The sequence below is a fragment of the Schistocerca americana genome, chromosome 10 (assembly GCF_021461395.2).
Source record: "Schistocerca americana isolate TAMUIC-IGC-003095 chromosome 10, iqSchAmer2.1, whole genome shotgun sequence".
Lineage (NCBI taxonomy): Eukaryota > Metazoa > Arthropoda > Insecta > Orthoptera > Acrididae > Schistocerca > Schistocerca americana.
In genome coordinates, this window is record NC_060128.1 from 194,900,834 (window position 1) to 194,918,402 (window position 17,569).

A 17,569-nucleotide genomic window follows, 5' to 3' on the forward strand; every position below is an offset into this window, starting at 1 on the left:
AAATGTCTCTGAGAATGCTATAATGTCATCTAAATATCAAAGACACACGGTCCACTTCAGGTGACTTACAAGATTACCCATCATCTGTTCAAAAGTTGCTGGTGCATTACACAAACCAAACGGCATTACCTTAAACTCATACAGGCTCTCTGGGCTGATGAATGCAGTTTTCTCACAATCAGCTCTCGTCTACTTCAATTTGCCAGTATCTCGAGTGCAGACCCAGGCGAAGTTACGTTCATACAGTGGTGCATGAGGAACCTGTTTGGGCACTGAGGAAGACTTGACGTCTGGAGGACCCAGGATAACCGACCAGTATGTTTCCATTGAGGACGACCGGGACACGTGGTGCACTATTGTCGAGAAAGGCGGTGGATATTTGACGGTGCCTGCGCCAGAAGACAGCAGACCGATCTTAGCCGACGCCAACTCTGGGATGACGAAGATGAACAAGAAGATATCGGTGCAGGACGAAGTAGGTCACCATCGCCGCAAGCTAGCTGCTGGAGAGGACGCTCCCCAACGTGCCGATCGAGGTCTCCGTCACCGTTTTGGAGCTCGAGCCGATCACCTAGCCGTCACAACCTGGAAAACTAAAGGATGCGACCTTTCTCGGAGCTGAGACCGGCCAAAAAGAAAAACCCTATGCCGTCGAACACTATAAAAATGATAGGAAACTATGTCGATATCTTCACGGATGGCCGACTGGCCCGAGCTCTCGTGGACTCTGGAGCATCATATTCAGTCATTTCGGAGAAGTACCGTCGCCCGGTGCAGAAAACTGTATTCGTCGACAACAGAACATCTCTGCTGAATGTGGCTAATGGGAAATATGTAAAACCTACAGGAAGATGTGTCATTCGTGTGGGTATAAGTGGCCATACACAGCCCTTAGAATTCGTCGTCTTACAAGAGTGTAGTCATGACGTCATTCTCGGATGGGACTTTTTGAAAGCTTCTCAGCAATTATAGATTGTGGTCGCTTGAAGATTATGCTACACGAGATGAGATACTGTGGACAGGAAGATGCGCATCCGAGTGTGTGGAGGCTGTGTGTGCTGGATGAAGTGATCATTCCCGCAGTCTGCACTAGAAAGGTAACTGGCACGTGTCATGCCGTGCAACCCGTGGACCATGACTGTGCTGCTCAGCTTCTTCTGCAACAATGTGGACACAGCCTTCTAGGGGAAGCATATTCAAAACTACACACTGCAAAAAAAGAAAAAAAAGCCCTCTTGCTACATTTACAGACATTAAAATAATATAACTAGCTTTGTTATGGATATCAAATAAAGGAAAATCTAGGGTTTAATAATGACAGTATTATGTAAAGGATAGAGTGCTAATCACCATATAGTGCTGAGTCGCAGACAGGCACAACAAAAAGACTACTAAATACTAAAGCTTAGGCCTTCTTCTGGACACACACACACACACACACACACACACACACATACATGAGACCACTGTCTCTGGCTGCTGGGGCCACTCTCTTAAGCTGCATTTGCATGAATGTGTACATATATGTTGTCTATTTCAGAAGAAGATCTAAGTTCATGTTTTAGTAATCTTTTTATTGTACCTGTCTGAAACTCAACATTTTCCTTACAGGTATATTAGGTGTGACAAAAGTGGAAAGAGGCAGCTTAGCCTGTGTTATTGAACAACTATTTTTTGTGTCACATTGGTGCGTGAAGTTTTTTGGCTTCGAATTATACTCGATGCCAGTACGAAATTTTATAAAAATTGATTGCCTGTGCAACAGTGGGCAAGCAGCTCAGAAGAATATATGTGTGGAGGAGGTAGGGACTGGGAAACAGTCCTCCCCCGCTATCTCTCTTCTGCCCTGCAACAGCCCAGGGATGGGATCACGGGTCATCTAAAAAATACTGCGTTACCAGTGTTCTCGATTGTCAGTCTTGTTGTGTCATTGTTAACTGATTATGGCCTCAGTTTCTTCTGTTATTTATTTACAACTGCGGTGCTAAAGAGGAAAACTGTAGTGAAATGTGAATGTACGTATCAGAACCACATTAAAAGCAAGAAATGGGTAAGAAAACCCTTCTATTGGATATGTTTTAAGCGAATAAAATGAAATGTGCATTGTAAAGGAAAAAAAAAAGATTAACCAATACTCTGAAGAAGCGAGACAATGTAATATATTTACATCGGCCAGACCTCTTCGTGATAATCATAGCTACAATTTTCAGGTTGTCGCGTCATGAAAATGTTTCTAAATCAGCGCGCACTATCCCGTGTAGACCACATTGCTGGAGTCACAGTCACATACGTGTTGCGTGCGTTCTTCTCAGCCGCAGACAGTAGACGTGTGTTCCCGCACCGTGCCGAAAGGCAAATACGGCAGGTCTGTTGCGAAGACCGACAGAAAACTACACTTAGAAGTATTTTGTTCAGAGCAGAAATATTTTGCTCAGAGCAGAAATAAATGCAGACATTTGGGCAGTACAAATTTAGTAGCTACACAGATTTTCAGAATCTGTCTTACTCGTTTTGTCAGATCTCGTACAAAATATTTTACGGTGGAGTGCAAGAACCCTTCTGTAGTGAACTGGACTGAGCTGATTTATTCTGACGAAACTTGCCAGAGTGTGAGTACACGGTTAGAGATGTACTGATATGCTGTGACAACTAATTCCTATTGGAAGCGGTCTCATTTATTTTCTGTCGTACTTTGTACCTAGCAAGTTTGTACTTATTCATCTTTTATCTTTTCTGTTGTAAACAGCTAAAACTTTTAAAACACTTAAAGAGCAAATGTACTTTTAAGTATGGTAAAAAAATTAAAAAATTGCGAAAACAATAAACTTTTCTGTAGATTTAGATAATAATGATACGTGCCTGTTGTAAGTTATTTTCATTGTTCTGATATTGCTGAATTTTTAGTTTTCAAGAATTGTGACATAAAAACATGTTTATAAAAATATATTACTTAATAGTCTGATGTCTGTAATCTTAAATGAAACTTCTATGTATAGGGTATTACATCATAGTATTTAAGCTCAGCCTTCACTAATTAATTATTTTTTTTGTATTCTCTTGCAACTGTCCTGTGTAGCAGGAGTACCTGCTACGTACTGAGCATTATCAATTTGCAGAAAACTACCAAATCTTGATAGGTGCTTTGTATTTCATTGCAACTACAAAATGTTACAGGGTGTACAACTTTGCGTCCGCCATTTGGCGACAGCGCTAAGTAGCGGTTGAAAGAAACAGATCGCAGACGTCAGGCAGTTAGCTTGGACCTCAGTCAACATAACCTCATTGAAACATTAGTCGATTTTTGTTTGCATCATAAAGTTGTTCTCGATTGAAAATCTCAGTTTACGAGCCTAATTAACGTCATTTGTGGGAGTTGTTACTGTTCTGTTTCACCTTGAAGAAAACAGTAGCTGAGTCTCATCGAATGCTTTTAAGTACGTAGGGTAAGGACACTATTAGTGAAAGAACGTGTCGTGAGTGGTTTCAACGCTTCAAGAATGGTGATTTTAATGTCGTAGACTAGCGTAGTGATGGTGGAAGAGAGAATGTTTTCGAAGATGCGGAAGTGGAGACATTGCTGAGTGAAGACTCGCATCAAACTCGAGAAGATTATTGAAAACGTCTCAAGGCTATGGGCATGGGTCACGTGTGAGCTGTAAGCGAGAGACGTTGAACGGTGTTTGTGAACAGTTGCTTCAGAGGCAAAAACGGAAGGGATTTCTGCATCACATCGTGACCGGGGACGAAAAATGGGTTCGTTACGATAACCGTAAACGCAAAAAATTATGGGGATATCCCGGCCATGCTTCCATGTCAACAGCCAGACAGAATATTCACACCTCCAAGATCGTGCTCTGCATTTGGTGGGACCAGCTTGGCGTCGTGTACTATGAGGTGTTAAAACCGAGTGAAACAATCACAGGAGCTCGTTATCGAGCGCAGTTAATGCGTTTGAGCAGAGCATTAAAAGACAAACGGCCGCAGTACAGCTAGAGGCACGATAAAGTGATTTTGCAGCATGACAACGCTCAACTCCACATTGCAAAAGAGGTGAAAATGTACTTCGAACCGTTAAAATGAGAAGCCCTTCCCAACCCACTGTATTCTCCAGACATTGCTCCCTCTGAGTATCACCTTTTTAGATTAATGGCACTTGGCCTGGCTGACTAGCACTTCCAATCTTATGAAGAAGTCACAAATTGGATCGATTCATGGATCGCTTCAAAATGTGAACAATTTTTTTGACGCGGGATTCGTACACTGCCCAAAAGATGGGAGAAATTAGGGGCCAGCAATGGAAAATACTTTGAGTGATACATGTGTAACCAATTTGTTTCATTAAAGCCTCAAATGTTGGGGGAAAAAATGGTGGAAGCAAGGTTGTATACCTTGTAGTTGAACCACATGCATAGTTGGGAGTTTCTTTAAAGTAATAAATTGAACACAGAAATTGAAAATTTATTTTGCCAAAATAATCAAGTCCTTAGTACCCACATATTATTGCTTCTTCTTCCTGTTCTTCTTCTTCTTCTTGATTTCTAAGGAACTGAAAAGATCCTCTGCCAATCTGACATGTTGCCCTAAGTACTTCTGTTTTAATTTCATTTAACCATGTACTGTGGGCCTCCCCCTTTGATCTTTTACCAAATGACTTCTCCCCAAATATTCTTAAAACCATTTGATTCTTTTTCATTCTCATCAAGTGCTGTACTCATCGAAGTCTTTTGAAATTTAGAAAAAGAATTGATTCTGTTTACAAATGTCGACTAAATAATAACAATGTATCGCACAGATAAGTGTATCGCACAGCCAACAGAAAGAAAAGATGTTTTAATTACAAATTTAAGGTCATAAGGGATAAGAATGGCAGTATGATTATTCAGCCAAGCAAAATTTTACCAACAAATGAGGAATATTTAAACCATCTACTGAATTGTTCTGATCCAGAATCACCAATTACAAACTCCAATAATGACCAAATTCCAGAATCCTGGTGTGGTGAGGTAGTGGGAAGATAGACACCTAAAAAAGGACAAGGCTGAGATACTAAAGTATGGAGGATAAACACTGCATAGATGTTTGTTTCACCTGATACAGGTAATCTGAAAAACTGAGACTATACTAACAGAATGGAAAGAATGACTAATAGTCATGGCATGAGAGAGAGAGAGACTTCAGAAACTCCAGGGGAATATAGTCAGTAGTCAGTTAACACAGTCTGTAAAATTATGATTGAGGATTTTTAAACTGTAATGGCTCTCGCTTTGCCGGGCTCGGCTTAACAAACACGGGCCAAAGGCTTCGGGGCTCGTGACAACTGAGCTGCGAAATGAGAACACTAATGGGGCATGTGTGAAGAAAAGCTGGAGGGGGTGCCTTCTGTGCTTGCCCATCCAGCCATCAATTTTCCTGCTCTCTAGTATAGTCCAGTTTCATACCTTTCAATAATCGATACCTTAGCCAGTTACTTTTCAGTGCTCATTATGCAGTATAATTAACTATGTACAGCACAGGGCTAAGTGAGAAAGTAGGAAGGCTACGAACCCAAACGTTTATGATTCGGTCCTTGATGGGTCTGACGATTCTTTCAAACACTTACCATTTGCTTCAAATCTGGCAGTGATTTGTACACTGGACAGCCGAAACATTATGACCACTGCCCACTGTGAGGTCGTATGCTGCCTGGTGGTATTGCGGGCTCATGACGTGCTACAAAAAGGTCCTAAGTGCAGCAGAGACAGATGAGGGGTCACTCTAGTGAATATATGGGCTACAATGGAGAAATCCACTGAGCAACTTTGTCAAAGGACAGATTATTGTTATGCAAAGCCTACGAATGAGTGTATCGAACACGGTGAAGCTGGTCGAATGTTCACATAAAGAGGTAGGAGGACAGAGAAAGTATGACTAGGTGGTAAGGGGTCGGATGTCCACGACTCTTCACAGAACATTGGGTTTGGAGGCTTATCTGCTCTGTAAAGTATGCTAGGTGGTGGTGTGTGGCATCTCTGTTGAAAGAGCGCAATGCTGATGCACACAAGTGTTTTGGAGCACACCGTTCATTGTACATTGTACATTGTGATTCGACTGTCGATCGATGGAAACCTGTCGGCTGTTTGGGTGAATCACATTTTTGCTATACTAGGTCATTTGTCGTCTCCACAAATGCCACCATTGAGGAAACGGCAGCTCGAAATGTGCAGTGCGCTGGTGAAATCAGTATTATGCTACGCGAAACATTCTGATTCGTTTGCACGGGACCTGTGGTAGTAATTGAAGACACACTAACACCTGCAAACTACGGTGGTGTCATCTTTCAGCAGTATAATTGTACTCGTCTCGGAGCCAGAACCGTGTTACGGTTTTTTGAGGAGCATTGTAGTGGACTCACGTCGATGCCTCAGCGACTAAATTCACCCGATGTAAATCCTGCAGTACCCGTCGGGGTTCCTATTGCGTATTCAAATCGGCGGCCCGTTACTTGTGGGACTCAGATGACCTGTGTGTAGACATCTAATGCCACAAACCTACCAACAAACTGTTGTATCCATTATACACAGAATCCGTGATGTATTTTGTTTCAAAGACAGGAAAAACAGCTATTAAACAGGTGGTCGTAGTGATTTGGGCCGTCAGTGTATATGTGAAAAATGCCAACTTGCACTGTAGTTTGGGCTTTACATTACAGTTTACAGTAATTGATAGACTCAGGTTGGAGGAAGGTGAGGATGTATCACTGTGCCCAGGAAGGCTCTATGAATTTCAGACTCAGAATGGCTTTAGTTCAGCCTTATACTAAGTAATGAGAAAATTAAAAATAGAGAAATATAATTTTCAGGCCATTTTAGGTGTGTTCTGCTATATCCTTAATAGAAGTAATAAACTGAGTAGTTAGCTACAAAATAAGTGACACGTCACATTGCCCTCTAGGCTCAAAACAGTACATTTATGCTCGCAGGTTTGTACACGGAACGTGTGACGCCGAGGCTGACCTCGTAACGTACCAGCAGAGGAAAGAGAGCCAGCCGGACTACGAGTACGTCTGCCCCATCTGCAAGAGCCTTACTCAGCCTGGTCGCACCCTGCTGCCCAAAGCTCGCAAAGACAGTAAGTAAACCCCAGTCTCAAACGTAATGCACATCTCGAGTTCCTGCATAATGTTATGGTTATTTCATTATTTGATTCAGAGGTGCAAGTCTGAGGCTTCTGTTTGTGTCAGGTTATTTTGCTGCTACATTACCAACAAGAATGTTGCATTTCATTTGTTTATATTATGTTAACAGATCAATAAAAATATGGAGGAGCATCAGAAAGTAGTGTACAATAATTTTTTTCTCCTCCGGAATTGCAGCGGGAATGTTGAAATTTGACGACGATACAGTTCAAAGTTTGCACTTCGGAAGGTGTTTTGCTTTCGTGTGCAGCTCTAGTGAGAGAAGCCTGAACTGAGAAACAAACGTGGTGCCGTGGTACCATCTGCAGCTTGTGAAGAGCAGTGATCTGTAGTTCGATATTTGTGGGCTGTAGTGTATAAACTGAGTGAAACTCACAGGGACGTGTATGAGGGTGACTGTGTGGACTGTAGTAACGTCTCCAGGTGATGTGCACTCTTCTGTAAGGTCTGTGTTAATCTTAGTGATTTGTCAAGGTCCTGGCAGCTGGTAACAGATGTAACACTGCAGAATGTCGGAGTCACTGAGGCAGCAATTTCCAATGACCGGCACGTGCAGCTGTGAACCTTACCGCAACAGTTCGACATTACCTACAGTGCGGTGAACGGTACTGTTCGTGAGAAGTTGAAATTTCGTAAAGTTAGTGCTCCCCCGACAGCAACAGAGGCCGGCAAATGATGGCGAGATCCGATCACTCGGCACATTACGCCACAGGAGAGCACAACTTTCTGAAAGGAATCGTCACTTGTGACGAGTCGTGGGCGTACTGCTACACGTCCGAAACTGGGTAGTCCTTTGTGGAGTCTAAATGTGCTGGTTTCCCAGTACAAAAAAAAATTCAAAGTGATCCAGTGTGCTAGGAAAGTGCTCATGACAGTGTTCTGGGATATGCACGGTGTGTTATTGGTGGACTTTCCTGAACATGGGATCACTTTGAATGCTGCAGCTTACATTAAAACTTCAGTTAAGATGAAATGTGTCCCGTTCCTCGTGACAAGTGCCACAACATTAATGCTGACAGTGTCAGACTTCTTCCTTCGTGACAATGCTCGCCCCCACTTCGCTGCTCCTGTTCGTGAGAAAATAGGCAGATTTGGGCGGGAGGTGCCCCAGCATCCACCGTACAATCTTGACCTTACACTGTCTGACTGTCATCTGTTTGGTCCCGTGAAGATATTCCTGCCCGGACAACGCTTTATGACAGTTGAGGAAGTGAAATTGACAGTCTGCAGATGGCTGTACTGTGACCAGACTTCTACAAACAGGATGTACTGAAACTGGTACCACGGTGGGAGAAATGTGTTGAGAATGTTGGTGACTATGTAGAAAAGTAGATAAAAGATGAAAGTCCATTTGTGATTTTTTTTGTTTTTTGTTTTGTTACCTATTAAATGGTTTCCTAATAAAGTTATTGTGCATTACTTTCTTGTCTTCCCTTGTACGAGTGATGCACACATTGGTTAAATCATCAAGTTGGATGACATCAGTGTCAGCACCAGAAACTTTTTCAAATCAATATGGTGATACATACAAGTACCACTCACAGTCTGTCCACTATGCCCACACACACACACACACACACACTCACACACACTCACTGACTCCCTCGAGTTGCTTTTGATATGATGATGCATCCAGTCAATCTGTGCATAATGTTTCTGAATTCAGTTTGTGTTTTTCATATGGTTAATTTAGCCTGAAGGCCGGTTTCTCCACATTTCACCACATCTTCACAGAAATGGGACTGTCTCATATAGTGCAGGTTGTGCATATGTGCAAACCATGTTTATAATTTATAGGTTGAACAAAATTGACATGAAGGTAGACAAAATTGACTAAATGTGTGACTGTGATGGGAGAGCAATCACAAGAATAATGTTTTGTTTGGTTGTATAATTTTAACACATGAAATTTAAATGTTACTGGTAGTTCCTATAACATGTCTTATACCTCTGTTGATTTGCAGTTTATGGTTACACAAGTTCTTGCTGTTTGAAAAATGTAGTTGTTGGCCAGCAAGTAGGTTGCTGTTAAATGTCTACAATAAACAGTTACATTCTTTGAGGCTGTCATGAATAAATCCACTGAGAGAAAATTTGACATGTGTGGCTAGGTTATAGAGATAGATTAACAAAGTTTCATTAACGTAAGAGATGGCCGGAAGGCTTTAATCGTGCAAGGTGAAAGAAATATGTACGGGCAGGAACTGAGGCATATTCAGAAGTGTGCTCTGCAGGAGGAAGCAAAGAAAAAGTCACGTGTTCAGAAGCAGTCCTGTTCGAGAGGAAGGAAAGATATAGGAGGTTTCTCGCTAATAGGGAGGTCGAGTTTTTGGTAAAGTTCTCAGTATTCTTGTATTTCCATTGTCACGGCGTGAAGATATTCTGAGTGCCGAGCCTGTTGTACACCGGCATTGTTTGTATTCAGAATAATGTCACTCACTTCATTTTGAAGTGATAGAAATAAGATGAATAGCGTGTAATAAATTGGGGACCGCGTAGTACATTTATTTACAATGTGTCACTGTTAATTGATAACACCGAGAACTAAGAAATGGAATATAAAAATGAAATATCTTCAGCTACCTTCACAATGGTCTGTCAGATGCAGTACATTATTGACATTTATAAAGTCACAGTGGTAACCGTCGTAGTTACCTGCTGTACTCCAGAGCACGGTATATTGTTCACTGTGATTGTGGTCTGCAGAAAGGATGGATCACAACTACACAAGTCAGTGAAAAACCTGAACCAATTTCTGTCTGTGTAATATTAAGTTCACTTAATCCACCCATTAGGGACAAACGAGTACAAATCCCCCACAAATGAAATATCTTTAGCTACCTTCACAATGGTCTGTCAGATGCAGTACATTATTGACATTTATAAAGTCACAGTGGTAACCGTCGTAGTGACCTGCTGTACTCCAGAGCACGGTATATTGTTCACTGTGATTGTGGTCTGCAGAAAGGATGGATCACAACTACACAAGTCAGTGAAAAACCTGAACCAGTTTCTGTCTGTGTAATATTAAGTTCACTTAATCCACCCATTAGGGACAAACGAGTACAAATCCCCCAATTACCTGTACCATTGCGAATGACGTCGTCATAGCCGTCCTCGTCGCTCGCCAGTTCCTCCGATTTCGGACTGTGGTACAGTCACGGATTTTGTGCCGGCACCTGTCACATTCACTCGAGTTCTGTGGCCACACTGTTGACAGTTGACCCAAATGTGACACAGTTTGGATAGTTTTCTTTCTGTCTCAAACTAGTTGCAAATGCACTTCCGTGCTCTGGCCTCTCGTTTCGTGTTCTCGCCGTTTTTCGCAGTGTCCCGTGTTTATCTGTCGTTACGTTAAAGTACGGCACGATTGTGCAGACCGACGATAGCAGATGTCTGTGCTTTGGCAGTTCTGTGGCACTGTGCTGTGCTCTGGTCCCTGCGCACGCTTCGTGTTTACGTGTTACTCCGTACACGGAACATTTTTGACGTGTCAGCCGTCGGGTAACGTCGATCGACCGTAGCACCGAGTAAGGAAGTTCGGCCGACTCGGAACCGGACTCGCGTCCCGGTGGAGCGGGGTGCGAATGCCCGCCCTCTGGTAGCAGGTCCCCTAAGCGGCTAGACTCGTGTTATGCTCGATTACTTCAAAAAGACTAGAGCAGATATTCTGCCTTATCCGAATACGTGCTCTCTGTAAGTGACCTCACTGTCTGTTAAAGATTAAACCCTCATTTTCCTTTAAGTAATAGTTTGCCTAAAAAACGACAGAAAAGGCGGTGATTGAGAGAGAAGTGCTGAGGAGTATTGAGATTTTTTTAGTTGAGAAAACTGTAAACTGGCACGTGATACAAAAATTGTCAGTTTCCTTCTTATTTTAGTTGTGCGTACTGTATTTAGTTTTAAATCGAACTGTAAAACAGTAAGAGAAAGTTTACAATTTATATTTTCAGGTGTGGACGATGCAGGCCCAGACTCGAGCCTGTCGGCGTCCCGAGAGTCACTGTACCTGGAGGAGGAGATGGATGTGGAGACCTCTCCTTCAGAGAGGGTGTGTAGCCCTGCTTCTGCTTCCGCTTCCGATGTGTGTATCTCCTGCACGCTGCTCACTTCCTGCACTGCTCTGCTCAGTATTAATAATAGTCGTAGTAGTAGTAGTAGTAGTAGTAGTAGCAGCAGCACTTAAAACTTTAGCATCGCTGAAACACCGCTGTCATTGCTTGAGCACACTTTTCTTATGGTGTCGGGCTGAGAGATCACTGCTGGGGAGGGTGGATTACTCGTATCAAATGTGGTTGTGATGCAGGACTAAAATTGTGTGAGGGGTGAGAGCTACGGACATCGATCCTGTGATGACTACACGTAAACTGAATGTCAGTTTTGCTTTAAAATTCAATTCACACGTGTGACTGAAAATATTAAGGTACCACATGAGTAAGTCACATATGATTTTAGAGAAAAATAAATTAAGAATTGACTTCAATTAGATATTTTTTCAAAAATTAGCTGTATACTTGAAAATCGTATTTAATTTCTACACTGTGTGCTATAGTCGATGAAAGGACATCTACATCTGTAGTCCACAAACCACGATGAGGTGCATGGCAGAGGGTACATTCTGCTGTACCAGTTATTACGGTTTCTTCCCATTCCATTCACACACGGAGACTGGGAAGAACGATTGTTTGAATGCTTCTGTCTGTGTGGTAATTATTCTAATCTTATCCTCACAATCCCTATGTGAGTGAGACGTAGGAGGTTGTAGTATATTCCTAGCATTATCATTTAAAACAGCTTCTCGAAACTTTGTTAATAGAGCTTCTCGGGATAGTTTACCTCTGTCTTAGAGTCTGCCAGTTCAGTTTCTTCAGTATGTCACTCTCTCCTAGTGACTAAACAAACCCGTGACCAATCGTGCTGCCCCTCTCAGCATCCATTCAGTATTCTTGTTCGTCCTGTTTGGTTCGGGTCTCACACACTCGAGCAATATTCTAGGACCGATCACATGAATGATTTGTAAGTAAGCTCTGTTACAGATTGATCATACAAATCCATTGCATGTCGACTATTCTTTTAAACTTGAGCAAGAGTTTCTCAACATGCTCTTGCCCTGTGCTGGAAGTTTCTAGTTTCTCACGAAGCTGTAACACTACTAATTTTTTTATCTAGTTTATTGAACATACATATCTTTCTACTTGTTTTAGTTGTCCTTAATAATTTTGTAATCATTGTTGCCACAACCTCATCATGGTCACTGATACCAGTTTCGACGTGGATACCCTCAGAGAGGTCAGGTCTATTTGTTGCCATTAAATCTAATCTGTTCCAGGTAGTTTTCAGAGAAGGCATTTAGCAAATTTTCACAGGATGTCTTATCACTCCCACCACTGACAAAACTGTAATTTTCGCAATTAATTGTTGGATGATTAAAGACTCCATCACCTATTACAGTACGATTGGCGGACTTACATACAAGTGACTGAGATTTTCTCTAAAGTTTTCGATTACATCAGGAGATGTGTCTGGTGGACGATATGCCCACCCCTGATACTGAGTCTTGTCTAAAGAATTTCACTTGCAACTTCAGTTTTTATCTTGATGGATTTGAGTTTCTTGTTTATTGCCTGTTTCCCATTTGCCTATCCTTTTGATATACCTTCAGATTTTCCTCAGAAATCTCACTGCTATCAATTTCAGCTTTCGACCAGTTTTCTATGCCTAGAATTATGTGAGCTTCACTGTTTTTCACGAGGGCTTCAAACACTCGGTTTTTGTTGCAAATGCTTCGGTGGTTCACCGTTAATGCTCTCTCCTTTGAGAGGCATTTCTTTCGATCTTGCACTGATACTTCTGGGTTTTCTACAGCTTTCGTTATCTGGATCGGGTGGAGAATTCCCTAATCTAAAAAAAAACCCTGAATAGCAGCCGCAACCGTGTAGTGCACGGCTTACCCATTTAGGGGAACCCTACAATTCTCAACCTTGATGGCACAAGTCCTGGAAGTTGCCACACAACTTGTCACAGAACCTTCAAAGTTTACAGTTCCGTCCTCCCACTCAACTCATAACTGAGGGGCCACGATCAGGTCCGGGGCCAGTGCCGCAAATTGTACTTCGTTGAAACTCCGTGCACACAGCTAGTCTTCTCGACCTTCTCTGCCAGTTGACGGAGTGACACGAGTATGATCCCAGAGCCCAGACAACAGGCATCATTTGTTCAAATGAGCACCACACTCCGTTGTTGTTTGCACCCTGTTCCCTAATGGCTGCTGGAATAGCCTCTTCAACATGTCGAATGAGGTCCCTAGGCACACAGACTGAATACACACGGTGTCCTTTCCTGTCCCTCGCTGGCATATCCGTAAGGGTACCGTCACTCGCCGACGATTAGTGGACCCCTAACCTTTTGTGTTTCCCTCCACTTAACACCACCAATTTGGGTTTCCCCAAAACGTGTGAAGTGAGTCCCACTGGCTCAATTCCAGTTTCAGTGAAAGACAGCTCCTCAAACTGGTTGTATAAGGAGATAGGGACAATACCCTGAGTCCTCCCACCCTGTACAGAACGCCTAGATCTACCAGTGACACACCACTCGCAGTCAAGTAGACAGGTAATGACAGATCGTGTACTTTCTGCAGAGGAGACAGGATCCACAGGAGAGGATAGTACCTCTGGTACCAGTATTACAGGTACACAACTCGGGAGCTCTTCCGACATGCTGATTTGCAGCAGCTTCCGATCATTTGATGGTAGTCGGGACACTATCCAGCTGCTTACGAATGTCAGCCAACTCGGCCCCTGTTTGAGAACAGTTTTCACAGTGGGGTTGCATTTTGGGTGGTGCAATGTATTACAGGCCATTGAACAAATAACTTTAAATTAAGCCCACTGATTATCTTTTAATCTGTTGAGCTAAAAAGTTGCTAATTCCCTCTAAGAATTGAAGCAAGTGCACAAAATTAGATTTCTGTTAAGGCAACATTTTTGAAATAGATGACGTATGGACACAATGTTGCTTGTGTATTAGTCCAGTGAAAACTTCAAATTTTATTCTGTACTGTAAATGGTGATGCTGCAGGTTTTCTTTCATTTTCTTGAGATATTGGGCTTGAGATTTTGACATAAAGTTATGGGATTTTAAAAACACCAGCTTATCAACAAGAGAATGTAAAAATTCGTCACTGGGCGTTACCTGTGTAATTAGCTCAGATCTGTTGGTTTGTATCCAGTGTTTGAAAATAATAATAATAAATAAAATAAATAAATAAATATTTACTTCATCCGGTTTTTGAGATGTTGAGTAGGGTTATCTGGTCTAGGACATTCTGCATAGGTGTCAAGCATATTCATTATTAATGGCACATACAATGAAAACTATCAGGTCTTAGGCTTTACTCCTTCTATTGTAAGCTTTGTGTTTTGATGATGCTTGCAGACACATGCACTATGAGTTTGTGATGAACCTGGAAGAAAACACCACATTGGTCGTAGAACGCAAAATGTAGAGTGGCCAGTTTTGTGATTTGGGTATCACTGTTTGTAGAGGCTGTAGAGCTCATTTAGTGAGAGAAAAATTAACCTTTTCGGCTTATGGACCTCAGCATTGTTAATCACAGTTGAAACACACACACCTTTTTACCCGGACATAAGCGACTATTTTCATTATCTTCACAAAAGTCTTTAACACATTTAATTACAACTTAACTTATTTTGTTGTCACCTTGTTGTTTTGAAAGGTTGGTTGGTTTGAGGATTAAAGGGACCAAACTGCAGAGGTCATCGGTCCCTGTTGTTTTGAAAGATGTCATAAGATACCGTGAGCCTTTACTAGCTGCCTAGTTAACTTCACCGTGTATTCAGATGCCCCACATTCCTCAATATTTTTTTCTTTGACCATGAGCTTGACAAGAGGCTAATTATATTATATTGCCATCTTTACTAGAAACTTAGCATCTTTCTTTCATTTAGGTAAAATGTATATTGTAGTCACGTTGTACATTTTCTGTACCATTTTGATTCTGAGCTTCTATGTCATTACGGAAAGTTTCTTGCAATTTTTGCTGACTGTGCTTGTGATTTTATTAGTTTTTCTTTGTAAAGCTGACAGTCGCTCTTCTGTATTAAGCTATGTTATTTGATGCGAAGCAGATAATTCTATAGTTTCACAAGTGGACTCCACTTGATGCAATGGATTATCCTCAGCTAATTCAAAAGGCCCAGGGAGAAATTCAGGGTCATTTTCAACACTGTTTGCTGCTTCTTCGACTAGTTTTTCTGCAAATATTCTTGTTGCACAAATTGGACATAGAGCTTGTCCAGGAATTAGGTTAATATCCACATTTTTACTCTTGGAAAGATATTCAACTAGTATTTTATACTAACAATTTTTAACCAGTTTTTTGTGAGTGCCAAATGGGTGACATTTTCCCCCAAAAATGTGGTTGTGTGTGAATCTTTATCTTTGTGGTAATAGCAGATGCTAGTAATTTCTTTCAAAATGCTTAATTTTAGCAGATATTGTTCTTCAGATGGCAGATCTTTCTAATAGTGTTGTTTATGGCACTGTTCACTTATTAGTTCACCCACAAAACAGCTCATACTTAATACTTGAACAATCTGTTGCTCTTGAAAACAGTTGCAGATGGGGCAGTTAAAGTCTACAATTGCAAAACTCTCATTGACTTACTCTCTGACTTGGGTGCCTGCAAAGAACCCAGTACAAAAAGTGACTCCATTGGAACTTACAACAGTGTCTGGTAGTACACACAACATAACCGATAAACTATGCAATGAAATATCATGTTTGTTTAACTCTGCAATGAAAATTGCAGCTAGCAAGTAGTTACAACTAAAGTTTAAGTCTAAATACGTAGGAAAACACTATTGTGTGCATACTGTACCCAAGTGTAGTACAACAAAGTATCAGTAAGTTCAGTTTCAGAATGAGAACTCTTACCTCTTCTTATCACTTCCTGTTGTTATTTAAAAGTAGAAATATTTGCCAATTATTATGCGCAGTCTTTCCAGAAAATGTATGCCCAAAGTCCATTTAATGCAGAACACACTGGTTTTGTAATTATTCTGATATCTTTTAAAATAACTTGGCAATTAAACTTTCTGCAAACCTCATTTTCCATTAAAATTTGCCCAAATGCCATTTTAAAAATGGCTGCCAGAAAAAAACTGGTTTATAAAAGTTTTTCAAACAGTGTTTTGTGACTGTCTACCTGCAGGAAAATGATGATAAAAAAAAAATCAAGAAACTAAAAAATTTGAGCAACAAATTTTGTTTATATTGGCTAAGTTGAAACGAATTGACCTTTTGAGATTAATTATGGTTGTTGGCAATCTAGAAAACAGAGTTAATTCACAATAAATTAGAGCTGCTACTCTTTAAAGGAAAATTGGATGTAACACAATATGTTTGTTAGAATATCTGCTACAATAACTAAATACCAAATGCCAATTTACAACAGATTACTCGTAAGTTATGAAAAGGACAATGGTAGCTGCTGAAAATTCTCAGAAGTGCACACTTATTTGCATTAATATAGAATAAAATTGAGGGGTGAGGTATTCTTTGGCAATAGCTGCAAACCACAAACTCTCATTTTTTCAAAATAAGTTAGCATCCGAAACACTTGTACTGGTAACTTACGAAAATATAGTTTTGCAAGTGTGTGAAAATTGTCAAAAATAGTCCATTGATCACTCAAAAACCTATAACAGCAAGAGTTTATCCTGGCACTTACGAATGTTAGTAATTTCACAGTATATCACAATACAAATGGGTGTCGATACTATCAGTGAGAAATTATCCAGAAGTGACACTAACAGTAAAATATGTGAGTCTAGAACTTCAAATCGGTAGATAAAGCTAGTACAAAAATTCTGAAGTTGGCTTTTATGTGTAAATAAACATGCATATTGCACAGGTTGTTCACTTGGCTGTTTCTGTACACACTTCTACGCTGGCATGCCGAAGAACGACACTGCAGCGTGAGTTTATCTCGCTCAAAATCGCTAAAATGTGCTCCACCAACAAAAGCGAGTCTTCTGCCTGTTGCAGCTAATAATGCAAGCATCACTAACAATATGATGAAATGTCCGGTGAGGCAAATGTGTCTGTTGGTGAAGTTGGTATTTCACTATTTCTTCAGCCCGTTTGCCACCTAGAGAAGAAAATACTAAATCATTGTAAACTATTAATGTTACTTAAAAATTGTCTTCACCCAAAGTAAAAAAATGAAAAAAAGCCTTTTCTCATAAAACTGGCTTTAGTATTTCATAATTCAAATGAAACTGTGCGCATGACAATACTATAATGCTTTCCAAACCTAACGAGGGAAAAACACTGATGCTGGAAGTATAAGAATCATTTATTTACATCAGTGTT

General features: G+C 41.0%; 1 protein-coding gene across 1 annotated transcript in view; it reads left to right on the forward strand.

Moving 5' to 3' along the window:
* LOC124552384 (histone-lysine N-methyltransferase 2C-like) overlaps positions 1 to 17,569 on the forward strand; it is a 434,288-nt gene that overhangs the window by 43,738 nt on the left and 372,981 nt on the right. The window contains exons 10-11 of the mRNA XM_047126647.1: positions 6,959 to 7,107; positions 11,128 to 11,225. Of these exons, the coding sequence (XP_046982603.1) occupies positions 6,959 to 7,107; positions 11,128 to 11,225 (247 nt within the window). The remainder of the gene's footprint in view (positions 1 to 6,958; positions 7,108 to 11,127; positions 11,226 to 17,569) is intronic.